This window comes from Aythya ferina (genome assembly GCF_964211825.1).
Source record: "Aythya ferina genome assembly, chromosome: 1".
Lineage (NCBI taxonomy): Eukaryota > Metazoa > Chordata > Aves > Anseriformes > Anatidae > Aythya > Aythya ferina.
The window spans coordinates 206,738,979-206,753,651 of NC_140296.1; the positions used below are offsets into that span (position 1 = coordinate 206,738,979).

General features: G+C 72.6%; 2 protein-coding genes across 2 annotated transcripts; both read left to right on the forward strand.

Moving 5' to 3' along the window:
• The first annotated feature begins 4,212 nt into the window (after positions 1 to 4,212).
• Positions 4,213 to 8,849, forward strand: ADM2 (adrenomedullin 2). The gene is made up of 3 exons (XM_084506717.1): positions 4,213 to 4,342; positions 4,691 to 4,829; positions 8,328 to 8,849. Exons 2-3 carry the CDS (start codon positions 4,723 to 4,725, stop codon positions 8,779 to 8,781), a joined length of 561 nt encoding a protein of 186 aa, XP_084362843.1. The 5' UTR covers positions 4,213 to 4,342; positions 4,691 to 4,722; the 3' UTR covers positions 8,782 to 8,849.
• Positions 8,850 to 8,923: 74 nt separating this feature from the next.
• MIOX (myo-inositol oxygenase) lies at positions 8,924 to 14,606 on the forward strand (the record flags this gene model as incomplete). Its single annotated transcript, XM_084508072.1, has 10 exons — positions 8,924 to 9,148; positions 12,972 to 13,045; positions 13,096 to 13,234; positions 13,348 to 13,510; positions 13,588 to 13,655; positions 13,739 to 13,848; positions 13,947 to 14,014; positions 14,133 to 14,182; positions 14,278 to 14,390; positions 14,479 to 14,606. 10 exons carry the CDS (start codon positions 8,924 to 8,926, stop codon positions 14,585 to 14,587), a joined length of 1,119 nt encoding a protein of 372 aa, XP_084364198.1. The 3' UTR covers positions 14,588 to 14,606.
• Positions 14,607 to 14,673: the final 67 nt, after the last annotated feature.

The following is a 14,673-nucleotide window of genomic DNA, read 5'->3' on the forward strand; positions in this document are numbered from 1 at the left end:
CTTGGCGCCGCGCGCCGCCCGGCCCGGCCCCCGCACTGCGCCTGCGCCGCCGCTCCACGGGAGGGGGCGTGGCACCGGCACGCCGCGGGGAGAGGGGCGGGGCTTGGAGGGAAGGGGAGGGGCTTAGGGGGAGGGGGCGGGGCCCGGCGGGGCGCGAGGCGGGAGGGGGCGCGCACACAGCGGGGGGGAGGGGAGGGGACCGGGGGGGGACCGGGAGGGGTTGGGGGGGGTCGGGGGGTGCCGGGGGTCCCCTGGGGTCGGGGTGTCCCCAGCCACGGCACCGGGACCACACAGCCCCATGTCCCCCTGTCCCCGTGTCCCCATGACCCCGTGACCCCATGTCCCTGTGACCCCATGTCCCTGTGACCCCATATCCCTGTGTCCACATGTCCCCATGTCCCCATATCCCCATGACCCTATATCCCATTAAACCCATATCCCTGTATCTCCCCGTCCCCACATCCCCATGTCCCCATATCCCCATGTCCCATTATCCCTGTGTCCCTGTACCCCCATGTCCCCATATCCCCATATCCCTCTGTCCCCATATCCCCCTGTCTCCATGTCCCCATAATGTACCCATATCCCCCTGTCCCCACATCCCCATATCCCCCTGTCCCCATGTCCCCGTGTCCCCATATCCCCCTGTCCCCATATCCCATAACCCCCATATCCCCACACCCCCATATCCCGCTGTCCCCATATCCCCATGTCCCCATAACCCCATATCCCTCTGTCCCCATATCCCCATATCCCCATATCCCCCTGTCCCCATGTCCCTGTGTCCCCATATCCCATTATCCCTGTGTCCCCACATCCCCATATCCCAACATCCCCATATCCCCCTGTCCCCATAACCCCACATCCCCATGTCCCCCTGTCCCCACACCCGCCCAGCAGCCGGTGACGCTGAGCTCCCTGCAGCACCCAAGGCTGAGCCGTGCGTGGGTGCGAGCGGCTCCCAGGGGACACAGGGAGGGAGCGCGGCCGGGGGGCCGGGGCCGGAGGATTTGGGGCTGGGGGGATTTGGGGCCGCTGGAGCGGGTTGCGGTCCTGCCCATGGGGCTGTGGTGGCAGCAGTGGGGTCGATGCGGGGTGACAGCGATTCTCCCAAGTCCCCGTGCCCAGGGGGGCCGGGTCCTGCTGGGGGCTGGGGGCTGGGGGCTGGGTGACCGAGCACATCCATGGGGCAGCTCCGTCCGGGCTGGGTGACATCCTGCGGGTGTTCATCACCGCTCCTCCTCTCCCAAGGGTGGGTGGGTGACACCCCCTGGGTGGGTGACAGCCCCCAGCCCCCAGCCCACGGGGGCACCCCAGGGACCCATCCCTGCAGCGCCCCGTGCTCCGGCATGGCACCAGGTCCTGTGCTGGGGGGGCTCAGCCATGGGAGGGGGGGGGCTCAGCCGTGGTGTGGGGGTCCCAGCAGCACCGTGGGGGCACAGCACAGCCCCCCCCAGGCCCTGTGAGCGCACTGATCCAGGCCGGGTGCCACCCGCACCGTCGCAGCGCCGCGTTCCCCTTCCTGCACCTGCGGCGCTGCTGGACGGGGTGGGGGCTCTGTGGCTGCAGCCCCCAGCCCCATGCCCAGCCCCAGGCAGCCCCCCCAGCCCCGCGCTGTGCTCTGATGTCCCCAGGTGATGGCTCAGTCCCCTGAGTGCCGGCACCCGCTGAGGGGTCCAGGCACCGTGGTGCAGGTACGGTGGATGCAGGGGCACAGCAGGGCTCGGGCAGGGGGCACCAGAGCCTCCAGGAAGCCCCCCAGGGCTGGGGGCTGCAGGGACTGGTGTCACTGTGCCACTTTCCCTCCCCATCCCTGTCCCCGTCCCTGTCCCCAGCGGGTCCTCAGCCGTGTGGGTGCAGCCCCCCGCTGCCCCCCAGCCCCCAGATCTCTCTCTGCCCCCAGCAGGATTCGGGCTCAGGGCTCGGGTCTGCGCTCAGCTCCCTGCCCTCCCCTGCCAGGCGCTGGCCGGGAGGTAATTAAGCTAATTGAAACTTAGCCATCGATTCTTGTGGCTGGACGCCCGGTGTCTCCTCCAGGGGAGAAGCGCTGCCTGTGCCCAGCCACCAGCTGGGGGGGGTCCGGGCTCAGCCCTGCCTTGTCCCCGGGGCAGGGCACAGCCTGGAGCGAGGGCTGCTGGAGAGACCCGATCCTGATCCTGCTCCTGGCCCTGCTCCTGCTCCATGGCAGCACCTGGAGCCTCTGGTTCAAGGCACGTGGGGGCACCCAGCCGAGCCCCAGCCTCCTGCTCCCCCCTGTGTGGGGAGGAGTTGGACAAACCCCCCCCCGGCCACAAACACGAGCCACCCACACCCTGGTTCTCCCGTCCAGGCTCGTGCAGGCGCTGCAGCCCCCGGCCCCCTGACCCTGCCCGTGCGGGGGCACAGGAGGTGCCGTGGGTGTCCCCCCAGCATGGCACAGCTCAGGGCTTGGTTTGGGGTAATGGGGCCGGGCTGGTGGTGGCCGGGCTGCTCCCAGCCCTGGGGACAGCAGGGGACATCCAGGGGAAAGCCAGGGGACAGCCAGGGGACATCCAGGGGACATCCAGGGGACAGCCAGGGGACACCCCTCGCAGGGGCCACCCCTCGCAGGGCACTGGGGCTGGGCGGGGGCCAGGCAGGGTGCTCGTGCCCCCGGCCCCTGGCTGCAGCCCTGCGGCGCGGTTTCGCTGCTGTTTTTCCGTCTCTGCAGTAATCCAGCAACAAACAAGCGGAAGAATCCGGCGTGCCACAGAAATCCCCCGGGGAGACGCCAGCAGAGCCTGGGGATGTGGCACCGGCTGCTCGCCCAGGGCCGGGGGCTGCTCTGCTCTGCTGGGGGGGCTGCAGACGCGGCTCTGCCCCACGGGGGCTGCCTGGGTGCCCGACACCCTCTGGGCCGCACCGTGTGCCCTGTCCCCAGCCCCATCCCAGCCCCGTCCCGTCCCCGTCCCCGTCCCCGTCCCCCGTCCCCGCCGACACACGATCAGGTGCTGCTGCAAATCCTCCTGTGCTGGCCGCGGGTGTTTGAAGCCTTTGTGTCCTGATGATGCAGAAGAATCCGAGCGATTCGGAGCACGCGGGGCCCCCTCGGCACCAGGAGGCCTCAAGGGGGGAGCGGGGCACGGAGGGGGCACCAGCCCCCCGCCTTGGGGTGAGACCCCAGCCGGGGCAGCCCCGGGGTGCTCGGGCTCCTCGCCCTGCCCCAGCTCGGCAGCGGGGCCACTGCAGACGCCCAGACCCACTGAGCCCCCACCCTGGGGTCCCTGCGCCCCAGCTCCCCCTCCTCTTGGCCTGGCATCGCCTGGCGCACGGCCGGACACGGGGTGGATCTGAGCCAGCCTCGTCCCCAAAGCTGCCCCGCTCCCTCCCCTGCTCCTGGGGGCTGCAGCGAGCCCCCCGTCCCCAAACCCCTCCTGCAACCCGAGGGCACAGCAAGGGGCTGGGAGCACCCCCAGGGCTGAGCATCGCCCACCCTGTGAGCACCCCGAGCCTGGAGACCCCCGCGGCCCCCAGCTGAGGGCAGTGAGGCAGAGCAGCGGGGGATAGCGGGGAGCTGGGGGGGGCACCCGGGCTCGCTGCTCCCCAAATTGTGATAAAAGGCCCCAAGAGAAGCTTCAGCCCGGGTCAGCCCTGGGGGAAGCCCTGGGCAATCTGGGGGCAGCTCCGTGGTGGCACAGGGCTCGTGGGGTCCGTGGGGCCGTGAGGCTGGGGGTGCTGCCGCACCGGGCACCGAGTGGTCCCGGGCAGCCCGGCAGGGGGGCAGGATGCGGCCCCCGCCCCACCACCGGGTTTGCCCAGGGCTGTCCCGGGGGACTGGGGCTGGGCACGGCTCCGGGGCTGGGCACGGCTGAGCGCACCCCGGCGGGGCTCCAGCAGCGCTGCCACGGCCCGGCCGGCCCCGGGCAGGGGGCGCAGGTGCGGGAGGAGCCCCCCCAAACCCCCCCAAGCCCCCCCAAACCCCCCCAACCCTCCCCAAACCTCCCCAACTCCCCCCAGCCCCAACCCCGCTCCCGGCCCGGGGGGGTCCCGGCGGGCGGCTCCCGGGGCCGGTCCTTGGGCACCGCGGGGAGCGGGGCCGGGGGGGGCGGTGCGGGGCCGGCCCGGGCCGGGGGGGGCTGCCCCGCGCCCCGTGGCTCCTCCCGCGGCCGCTCGGCTCCTCCTCGCCGCGCCGAGCCCAGCGATATTTAACCTGGGCCGGGCAGCGCCAGCTCGGGCAGCACGGCCGGCGGCGGCACCCCGAGCACCCGCACCCCGAGCACCCGCACCCCGAGCACCCGCAGCCGGCGGCTGAGCCCGGCCCGACCCCATCGGACAGCACCGAGACCCCCCCCCCGAGCCCCCGGCCCGGCCCGGCCGCAGCCAGGTACGGGCGGGGCCGTGCGGGAGCCCCGGCACCGGGGGCACCGGGGGGGCACCGGGGGTGGGACCGGCAAGGGGGCACCGGGGGGTATCGGGGGACACCGGGGGGTATCGGAGGGTACTGGGGGGTACCGGGGGCAGCTCGACGGGGGGGATCCGGGGGCACCGGGCAGGGGGCGCCGGGCTGGGCGGAGCGGCTCGGCTCGGGTCGGGTCGGGCAGAGCCGGGCTGCGGCGCTGGGGTCCCGGAGCCGCTCGCTGCCGCCGAGCCGTGCTGAGCCGAGCTAAGCTGAGCCGTGCCGAGCCGAGCCGTGCCCTGCCGAGCCCTGAGCTTTTTTCTCTTCTCCTTGCAGCCCCGGATCCGCTGCCCCGGCCCAGCCCCGCCATGAGAGCCCCGGCGCCGCTTGCGCTGGGTTGCATCAGCTTGGTGCTGTGTCTGCTGCAGCTGCCCGGCTGCCGGCCCCTGCCCGCGGGGCGCTCGCCCAAGCACAGGTGAGCCAGCACCCAGCACCCCGCACCCCCACCCGGTCCCTCGGGGGGGACGCGAGCCCGACCCCCTGCTCAGGACCCAGCCCAGGACTGAGCCCCGCTGCCCTAAGCCCCCGCCCGGGACCTGTCTGGCACCGGACCTGGCCCCGTGTGCCTGCCCCGCGCCGCTGGGCTCTGCTCCTGGCTGCTGCTTGGTCTGGTGCCAGCAGGGGCCACGTCCCCGCAGCCGTCTGTCCCGCCAGGCACCGTGTGTCCACCTGTCCGGCCACCCAGCACTTCCCCATGGGGCTGCTCCAGCCCCGGACGCTCTCCCTGGGTTCCCCTGGGGTCCAGCACGGGGGGCACCGCTGTGCCTCCTGCCACCAGCACGTCCCCGCTGCAGGACGTGGCCCCAGACAGGGAGAGGACACCCAGCCCCATGCCAAAGCGCCCTTGTGCTGGCAGCAGGTTGGGTGCAGGGTCCTCTGGGTGCAGGGACGGCTCCTGGGGGTGTGTGGAGGGGGCAGGCTGGGGGCTGCCCCGGGTCCACGCGCTCCCTTGGTGATGTTCCCGAAGCGCTGCGGGAGCCCAGCAGCCTGCCCTGGTGTGAACGGGGCTGGGATGGGGCTGGGATTAACGCATGGGGCACATCGATGCGCATGGGGACGGGGGGTGGGAGGGCACAGGGGCCAGAGTGGTACCAGGGTGTGTGTGTGAGTACATCTGTGTCTGTGTGTGCATCTGTGTGTGTGTGTACATGCCCAAAGCCCGGGCAGAGTGTGAGCGTGTGCAAGGGCCGGGCAGAGTCCCTGTGCCCAAGTGTGAGCAGGGGCAGGACGAGGCGTCCGTGCGTGCCGTGCCGGGTGGTGCCTGTGCCAGGGGCCGGGGTGCGCGTGGACGGGGCCCGCGGGGGCGAGGACGGGCAGGGGCTGCGCGGCGCCAGGATCCCTTGTCAGAACTTTCTGCCGGAGGAGGAAGCTGGGAAGGGGATTAAAGCTCCTGCCGGCGCCGTGCGTGCGTGCACGCGCGGGCTGCGCGCCTGCATGTTGCTGCTTGAGGAGCTGGTTGGGGCTGTGCCCTGCGCCGTGGGAAGCCTGCGCCGGGCTCCGTGCGGCTTCGGGGCCGTGGCCGTGGGGTGGCACAGCACGACTGCTGCTGGGGCTGCTGTCCCTGGGGCTGAGGGTGCTGCGGGTGGGTGCCTGGGGCTGCCCCTGCGTGGGTGCTGGCTCGGCGCTGGTGCTATGGGAGCTGGGGTGGGCAGCAGTGAGAGGCAGAAGGAGGGAGGGGGGCTCACCTCGGGGCTGGAAGCTGCATGGAAAGGGCCCAGGGGAGCTGCGGGGAGGCTGCAGCCCGGCAGGGCAGGGGCTGTGGGGGGCCAGTGGGAGCCCATGAGCCTCGCAGAGCCCCAAGGACCAGGCAGGGAGCAGAGCTGCGGCTATCCCACGCGCTGCCGGATGCGCCGGGGCAAAGCCAGGGCCGGGCGGGGAACTCCCCAGCCGTCCTGCGGGAACCCAGCACGGGGCTTTTTGGGCTGGGGGCTCACTGGGGCTGCCTGGGTGAGCGCTGCCAGGGAAAGCCCCGCCGCCGGTTTCCGGGCAGCAGCTGCCTCCTGTAAACACGTCCGAGGAAGGGGCAGGCGAGCGCGAGGCCTTGCCCCGCCGGTGCTTCCTGTCCCTGCCGGGCTGCAGGAATTTGGCCTCCGTCCCTGCTCCCCGGGGCTCGTGGCCAAGCAGTGTCCAGCCTCGACCCCGACGAGCCGTGCCAGGACAAGCCCCCAGCCCCACGGTGCAGGGCCAGCAGCGCCGTGCGGCCACATCCAGCCCCGGCGGGGGGCTTGGTGGGCTCAGGGCGGTGCAGGGCTGCTGGGAGCAGTGTGCCCGTGTGTGCAGGGGGGGTACAGGGGGTGTGGGGGTCTGCGTGCCAGCAGGGGAGGGGGCACTGCGTGTGCACGGGGTCACCGCCCGTCCGTGCGCACTGCGGGACGTGGGTGCGGGTGTTGGAGCGCACGGACGCGTGTGCGTGCCGGGACATGCGTGCACCGCTGCGTGCTGGGCTTGGGGCGTGCGTGCGTGTCGGCATGCACACCGGCACGGGGGTGGACCTGTGTGTGTGCAGGGGTCACGGCACGCGTGTGCGTGTTCACAGGGGTGAGGGGGGGCCGCGTCTGCGGGGACAGCTGCGCGTGCGTGGGGTTGCACCATGCGGGTTGCCCCATGCCTGTGTGTGTCTGCGCGTGGGGTTGCACCATGGCTGTGCCCTCGTGTGCGTGGCACCGTGCTGGTGGTGCAGGGGGCTCAGGCTGGGCTGCAGGGCTGTGCTGGTGCTGCCGTGTGCCAGCAGTGCCGGTGTGTGCGTGGGGGGCTCCCCGACACAGTTCTTGGGTGCCCCCAGCCATGTGGTGCGTGATCCCCCACACACTGCCCCCACACCCTGCCACATGTTCTGCAGGGCAGGGGGCTGGTGTGGGGCAGGGCCTGGTGCCAATGGGGTTGGGGCAGCAGATGTGTGAGCACCGGGGGCTGGGGGGCAAGGGCTCAGCTGCCACACGAAGCCCCTTGGTGCCCTGTGGCTGTGCCGTGCCTGGAGCCAGGCCCCGGGCCAGGGCTGCTGCGCACTGGTCATGGTCACAAGGAGCAGGCGGAGAGGGGCCGGGGTGTCCGGGGTACCTGGGGCAGGCAGCGCCCCTGGGGTGTGGGGGCTGCAGGGGAGGTGGGCAGCAGGCTCAGCAGCCCCCCCAGACAGGGACCTGGCACAGCCGTGGGGCAGAGCACGGCCCCAGAGGTGTCAGCGCTTGTGGGGTGGGTGGGGGCTGGTGGCGGGGCTCCTGGACACGCTCACATAGCGCAGTGGCAGCGGCACGGGGTGGCTGTGGTGGGACGTGGGTTCCCGTGTCCCCGGGGAGCCCTGTGGGATGGGACGAGGGGGGCCGGGAGGGGCCGGGCACACATCCCAGTGCCACTGGTTTGGAGGCTGGGAGCCTGCGGGCGCAGCCGTGCCGCTGGCAGCAGCTCCCCGCCGGCCCTCGTGACGCAGCGTGGGTACGGGTGGGTACGGGTGGGGCTGCAGGGGGCTGCTCCCGGCCCCACGCAGCTCCCTGGGGCTTGGCGTGGGCAAGGGGCTGGGGTCGGGGTCCGGCTGCACCGTGGGTGGGGGGCACCGGGCGGCTGGGCTGGGGGCTGCCGGCACCGCGGAGCTTTGGACCTGCCCCATCCCGGGGGGCACAGGGCGGGGGGTGGGGGAGAGCCCGGGGCTGGGGTCCCCCTGGGGAGGGGGCTTGGTGTGGGGGGGCAGCTGCTGCCTGCAGAGCCGGCTCCCCGTGGCGAGCACCCCCTCCCCGGGGGCGAGCTCGCCCAGCGCTGGCCCCGGACGCCCTCTGCAGGACGCGGCCACCCAGGGCACGCTGCGGGGCTGGGGGTGCCCCAAAGGGGCCGCATCTCCCGGGGGTCCGCGCCCCTCTGCGGCCCCCCCAGCCCGGGGCTGTGCCGCCCACCCTCCTGCTCACCCCACGCTGCTCTCTTGCAGGGAGCCCCCGGACCGGAGACCCTCCCCGGCCTCGCTGCAGGCGCCCCGGCAGCGCCCGGCCCTGATCCCACTCCACGGGGACCCCCCAGGACTGCAGCCCCCAGCCCCACCGCAGCTTGCAGGTGGCCCCCGGCGCAGACAGCTCGCCCCCCGGCACGGCCCGAGGCTCACCCCGCGGCACGGACCCCGGCCAGCCCCCCGGCACGGCCCGAAGCTCGCCCCCCGGCACGGCCACCGCCGCGGTGCGCCCCTGGCCCCCCGGCACCCCGTTGCGCACCGGGGCCGTCGGCACGCCGGGGGCCGCCTGCACCACGCGCAGCTGCTGCGGGTGGGCTGCGTGCTGGGCACCTGCCAGGTGCAGAACCTCAGCCACCGCCTGTGGCAGCTGATGGGGCAGTCGGGCCGCCAGGACTCGTCCCCCATGAACCCCAACAGCCCCCACAGCTACGGCTGAGGGCGGCCGCCCCCCGCCAGACTGCCTGGAGCCCCCCTAGGGGCTCCCACTAAAGCACTTCCAGAGGCTGCCAGGCTCGTCTGCGCCTTTCTGCGGGGTGCCCAGGGTCCCCGCGCGGGGCTGAGCCCAGCGCCAGCCCGGGATGGGGCCGCAGGGCGGCGGTGGCCCCGTGGGGACGGGGTTTTGTCCCCACGGAGGGGCTCGGCGGGACGAGCGCCGTGTCACCGCGGAGCTCCTGGCCCGTGGCCCGGCCACCGGGGCTGTTGACCGCAGGTCCAAGGGGCACCGGTGCTGGCCCTTGTGCAACAGCTCGGGGCTGAGCCCCCGGCCCCGCTGCCGCCTGACTCAGCAGCTCAGCGGCCCCATGGCACCGCCTGCGCCCCCCCCGGGATGCGCGGCGACGCGGGGTCCCCCCCGGCACATCCTGGCCCACGCCTGCCCACTGCTGTGCCCAAACCTGGGGCTTTGTGGGCGCTGCCGGGGGGGGGCACGGGCAGGGGGTCCCTGCTGTCCCCAGGGCAGGGAGGGGCTGGGGATGGGGACACGCAGGGACCACAGGAGCAGAGTGTGGGGGGGTCCCTGCTCAGCCCGGCTGCCCCCAGCACCCTTCTCCTGGCGGGGGTCCCAGGTTGGGCTCAGTGCCCCAGGTCCCTTCCCAAGGCTGAGGAGAGGGTGTCTGTGGGGTCACATCCTCCCCGGGGAGGAGGCTGCCCCCTTCCCCTGAGGCCCTGTCCTCCTTGTCCCCCCCCGAGACCCCCGAAATGAGGCTGGGACCAGCTGCTGGTGGGCTCCAGGGCACGGTGAGAAGTTCTCCTGTCCCTGCCCTGACCCCATTCCTGTCCCTGACCCCATTCCTGCCCCATCCTGACCCCATTCCTGCCCTGCCCTGTCCCCATTCCCCTCCCAGCTCCTGCCCCCCCCCCCGGTCCTGGTGCCACCCCAGGGTGGTGCTGAGGCGCTGGGGACAGGCCCCGTGCCCCCGGAGCACGGCTGGGAAGGGCCCCGTGGTGTCTGGGGACCAGGATTTGGGGTGGGGGGAGGCACAGACACGAGGGGACCCCAAGTTTTCCAGGCACCCCACGCTGTGATGGGGATGTGCACCCCTACTTGGGGCCATGCCTGTCCCCCCCCCGGCTCTTGTCCTCCCCGTGAGCAAGGTGCTGGGGGCCCAGGACCACCCCTGGCCAAATCCCGGGAGCAGAGGGACCCCAACCTGCTGGCAATGGGGCCCAGCTGGGGGGGGGGGGGGGCATGGGATGGATCCAGCCCTCCGTGGAGAGGGTGGGGGGCACGGCGTGACTGCACCCCTTCCTCCTGCAGCCCCATCCCCACTGCCACGGGCACCCTCACCCAACGCCACCCCCATCGGCCCCATCCCTCGCATGAGCCCCCCCCGTCCCCCTGGGTGCAGCCCCCCCCCCCGGTGCCAGCAGTGCCCTCGTCTGTGCCCACAGCCCCCTCCGTCCCCAGGAGCACCCAGTGCCCCCCCCGAGCACCAGGGGGTGGGGGGCACCCACGGGTGCTGCTCCCGGCCCCTCGCCGCCCCAAACCACGGGGCTGGGTGGGAGCGAGACCTCAGACCCCGGCTGGGAGCTTAGCCCGGAAAATCTGGGGTCAGACTCCACGATTTTGGCCAAGCTGCCCGTGCCAGCGCTGGGCCCGTGGCCAGCTGAGCCAAGAGGCTGCAGCCGCTGCGTCGCTGCCCCTGGGACCCGTGGGGACTGGGACGACCCCTGCCCGGCCCCAGTGCCCCCCAGTGCCCCCCAGTGCCTCCCGGTGCCCCCCAGCCCCACTGCAGACAGGAGGCGTCACGGCCCCGGCACTCGGGGGCACGCCGGGCACTCACCCCCCCCCCTGCATATTCCAAAACCCAAAAATTCCAAAAATGGGGTTTGGGCAGAATAAAGCGTGAGACTTCCCAACGGGGGGGAGCGAGCGAACGCTGTCGTGTCATGATGTGTCGCGATGTGTCACGACGGGTTGGGTCGGGTCGTGACAGAGCCCTGCACGAGTGGCTGCTTGGGGGCACTGCCCTGGTCAGCACCAGGCTCCCCCCCCCCATCCCGCACGTCTGTCCGCCTGCCCCCCCCTCTCCCTGTCCGTCTGTCCCACCGCCCCCCTCCTGCCCCCCCAGCCCCCCTCACCTGCCCCCTTCCTGCCCCCCCAGCCCCATGGGATGTGGGGTCCATCCCCACGCCCTCCCCCCAGACGCTGCCCCACGGCCCCATCCCACTCCCGGGGGATGCGCTGGGTGCCCCAGCCCCTGTTGGACCCCCCCCATTTCCTCCTCCCCTCCTCCAGAGCCCCCTTCTCCCATCCCCGCTGGGGGGGGGGCAGCAGTAGGGCCGGGGCTGTCCCACGGAGACCCTTCCCCAGCATTAGGGTCTCTGCAGCCGGTGTCACCGGGACTCCCCCATGTTTCCCACGGCTGCAGCCCCCACCCCAGTGCCCCCCCAGCCGTGTCCCCCCCATGGCACCCCCATGCCCCATGCCCCAGAGCAGCGCAGCCACAACCCCACTGCCCATGGGGCTGCCGGCAGCTGGGGGTCCCCGGCCGGGTCTGGGGGCTCCCCCACTCGGGGGGGTGCAGCCTGGGTCACCCCAGCCCGGGGGCTGGGCCAGGACCCCCCCAGCACCCCCCTGCCCTGGGGAGCAGCGGCGGCGGCGCGGGCTCAAACATTAACCGGGGGCCGGTTAACTGGTGACCGATTGCCCCCGCGCCCGGGGATAAAGCCGGGGGTCCCGGCGGCCGCCCCGTGCGCCCTCTGCCCCTCGCCACGGCCAGCATGAGGCCCCCCCGGGCGGTGAGTACCCCCCCTCGGGGCCAGCCCTGCTCCCCCTGTGCCGTGCATCAGGGGCAGGAGCACCCCTGCAGCCCCCTCCCCACGACCCCCCTGTGCCGTGGGGCACAGCCCCGTGGATGTTGCCCCCCACCCATGGGGTCTGGCGCTCAGGGAACCCCCCACAGCTCGGTGTGATGTGGGGCCCGGCAGAGCTTGGCAGTGGGGTGGCTGAGGGGGGGCGGAGGGGGGGAAGGAGACCCCCCAGGACCCTCCAATGTCCCCCCAGCCCCACGTGGATCTGATCCCCACAGGGACCCATTCCCCGGGGGGGGGGTCCCATCCTCGTGGGGTTCCCACCTCCACAGGAGTCCCAGCCCCCGAGTGGACCCAAACCCCTGTGGATCCCACCCTCAGGTTGATCCCAGCCCCAGGGGGGTCCCAGCCCCGGGGGGGGGCTGATCCCACACAGTCCCACCCCGTGGCACACTGACCCCACACACTGCTCTATGGGGACTCGGGGCAGTGCTTCTGGCCTCCCCCCCCCCTCAGAACAGGGCTGGTGCCCCTCTTGTGCCCCTCTTTGCTCCCTGGGGACGCAGGAGACACGGCCCCGTGCTGGCCGGGTGGCACGGACTTCGTGCCCAGTGGGGACACGGCCTGGGACCCCCCTCCTGGGGGCTGCAACCCCCTGTGTGGGGCGGCCGTGGGATGGGGATGGGGCAAAGGAGCAGTGGGGCAGTGCTGTGTGGTGCTGTGCAGTGCCTGGCAGTGCTGTGCAGTGTGGTGCAATGCTGTGCAGTGCTGTGCAGGGTAATGCTGTGCAGTGCAGTGCAGTGCAGGGCCGTGCAGTGCCGTGCAGTGCAGGGCCGTGCAGTGCCGTGCAGTGCAGAGCAATGCTGCACAGTGCTGTGCAGTGCAACACTGTGCAGTGCCTTGCAGTGCTGTGCAGTGCAGTGCTGTGCAGCAGTGTTGTGCAATGCTGTGCAGTGCAGTGCCATGCAGCACCGTGCAGTGCCACGGAGCACAGCACAGATCAGTGCCACGCAGCACAGCACCACGCAGCGCACTGCAGTGCCATGCAGCACCGAGCAGCACAGCACTGCAGCATGCAGCACAGTGCCATGCAGCACACTGCAGTGCCACGCAGCGCAGCACAGAGCAGTGCCATGCAGCACAGCACCATGCAGCACAGCACCACACTGTGCAGCCTCGTGCAGTGCAGCGCAGTGCCCCCCACACTGCACTTCGCTGTGCAGTGCTGCCACTGCCCCCAGGGCTTCCCTTTGGAGCTCGTGTGGTCCCCACACCCTGCAGGGAACCTTTTGTCCCTGAGCCTTTTGTCTCTGTCCCCACGGCCGTGGGCTGGGTGTGGGATCGGCCCCGCTGACCCTGCCCCCGTGTCCCCAGGACGCTGACCCCTCCGAGGAGCCGCAGCCCGGCAAGGCCAAGTCCGAGTACCGCAACTACACGGTGAGCCGCCGGCACCGCGGGGCTGGCCCTGCCGCCCTCGGGGGGCAGCGGGACGGGGCAGCCCCCCCCCCAGCCCACCCCACTGGGCCGAGCCCCCCGAGCCTGACGCTGCGCCGCAGGAGGGGAAGCTGCTGGACCGCGTCTACAGCACCTACCTGCTGATGCACACCCACCAGACCGTCGACTTCGTCCGCAGGAAGGTGCGTGCCTCTCCTCCGGGCATCCAACCCCGCTGGCACCGTGGTCCTGGGGGTCCTGGGGGGGGGTCCCGGGGGTCCCCAGGCCGGTGCTCACCGCCCCGGTGCGCCCCCAGAGCGCCGAGTACGGGGGCTGCTCCCTGCGCAGGATGAGCGTGATGGAGGCGCTGGAGCTGCTGGACCAGCTGGTGGACGAGTCCGACCCCGACGTCGACTTCCCCAACTCCTTCCACGCCTACCAGACCGCCGAGGGCATCCGTCGCGCCCACCCCGACAAAGGTAGGGCTGGGATGGGGGGGCCCGAGCCCCGGGGGTGCCACCAGAGGGGGGTGACCGATGGTCCCGCTCGCCCCCAGACTGGTTCCACCTCGTGGGGCTGCTGCACGACCTGGGCAAGGTCCTGGCGCTGTTCGGGGAGCCCCAGGTGAGCGGGGTTTTGGGGAGGGGGGGGGGGCAGCGCCTGGCACCGCCACGGGCCCCCCCGGGACACTTGTGGCCGCCCCGCAGTGGGCCGTGGTGGGGGACACCTTCCCCGTGGGCTGCAAGGTGCAGAGCTCGGTGGTCTTCAGCGACTCCACCTTCCACCAGAACCCCGACAGCAGGGACCCCCGCTACAGGTGAGCGCGGCCCCTGCCCCTCTGTGTGTGTGTGTGGGGGGCTCGGGGGGGGCCCAGCCCCACAGCACAGCCCCGAGCCCAGGCCCCTGCCCCCCCAGCACGGAGTGCGGGATGTACCAGCCCCACTGCGGCCTGGAGAACGTGCTCATGTCCTGGGGACACGACGGTGAGCTGCAGCAGGGGGACCCCTTTTGGGGTGGGGGGGCGCAGGGGCTCTGCCCCCATCGCCCCCAATGTCTGGGCAGTGGCTGCCCGCCCCCCCCAGCCGCCCGCTGTCTCCGCAGAGTACATGTACAGAGTGATGAAGTTCAACAACTTCGCCCTGCCCAAGGAGGTGAGGGCTGGGGGCTCAGGGCGGGGGGCCGGGCACCCACAGCCCCCCCCATGCCACGGCCCTGTCCCCCCTCCCCCTTAATCCCCCCCCCCCAGGCCTTCTACATGGTGCGCTTCCACTCCTTCTACCCCTGGCACGCGCACGGGGACTACGGGCACCTCTGCAGCGAGGAGGACCTGCGCATGCTGCCCTGGGTCAAGGAGCTCAAGTGCGTGGTCGAGGAGCTGGGTGGGGGGGGCTGGGACGTTGTGCCCCCCCCTCCCCGTCCGGCTCTGACCCCCTGCTCGCTCCCACAGCAAGTTCGACCTCTACACCAAGCAGGAGGAGCTGCCCGCGGTGCAGGAGCTGCGGGGGTACTACCAGTCCCTCATCGACAAGTACTGCCCGGGGCAGCTCTGCTGGTGAGCTGGGACCCCCCCCCCGGAGCAGCCCCGGCCCCCCCCGGCACACAGCACTGCTCTCGCCCCCCCTGCTTGCCCCACGCCCTGCCC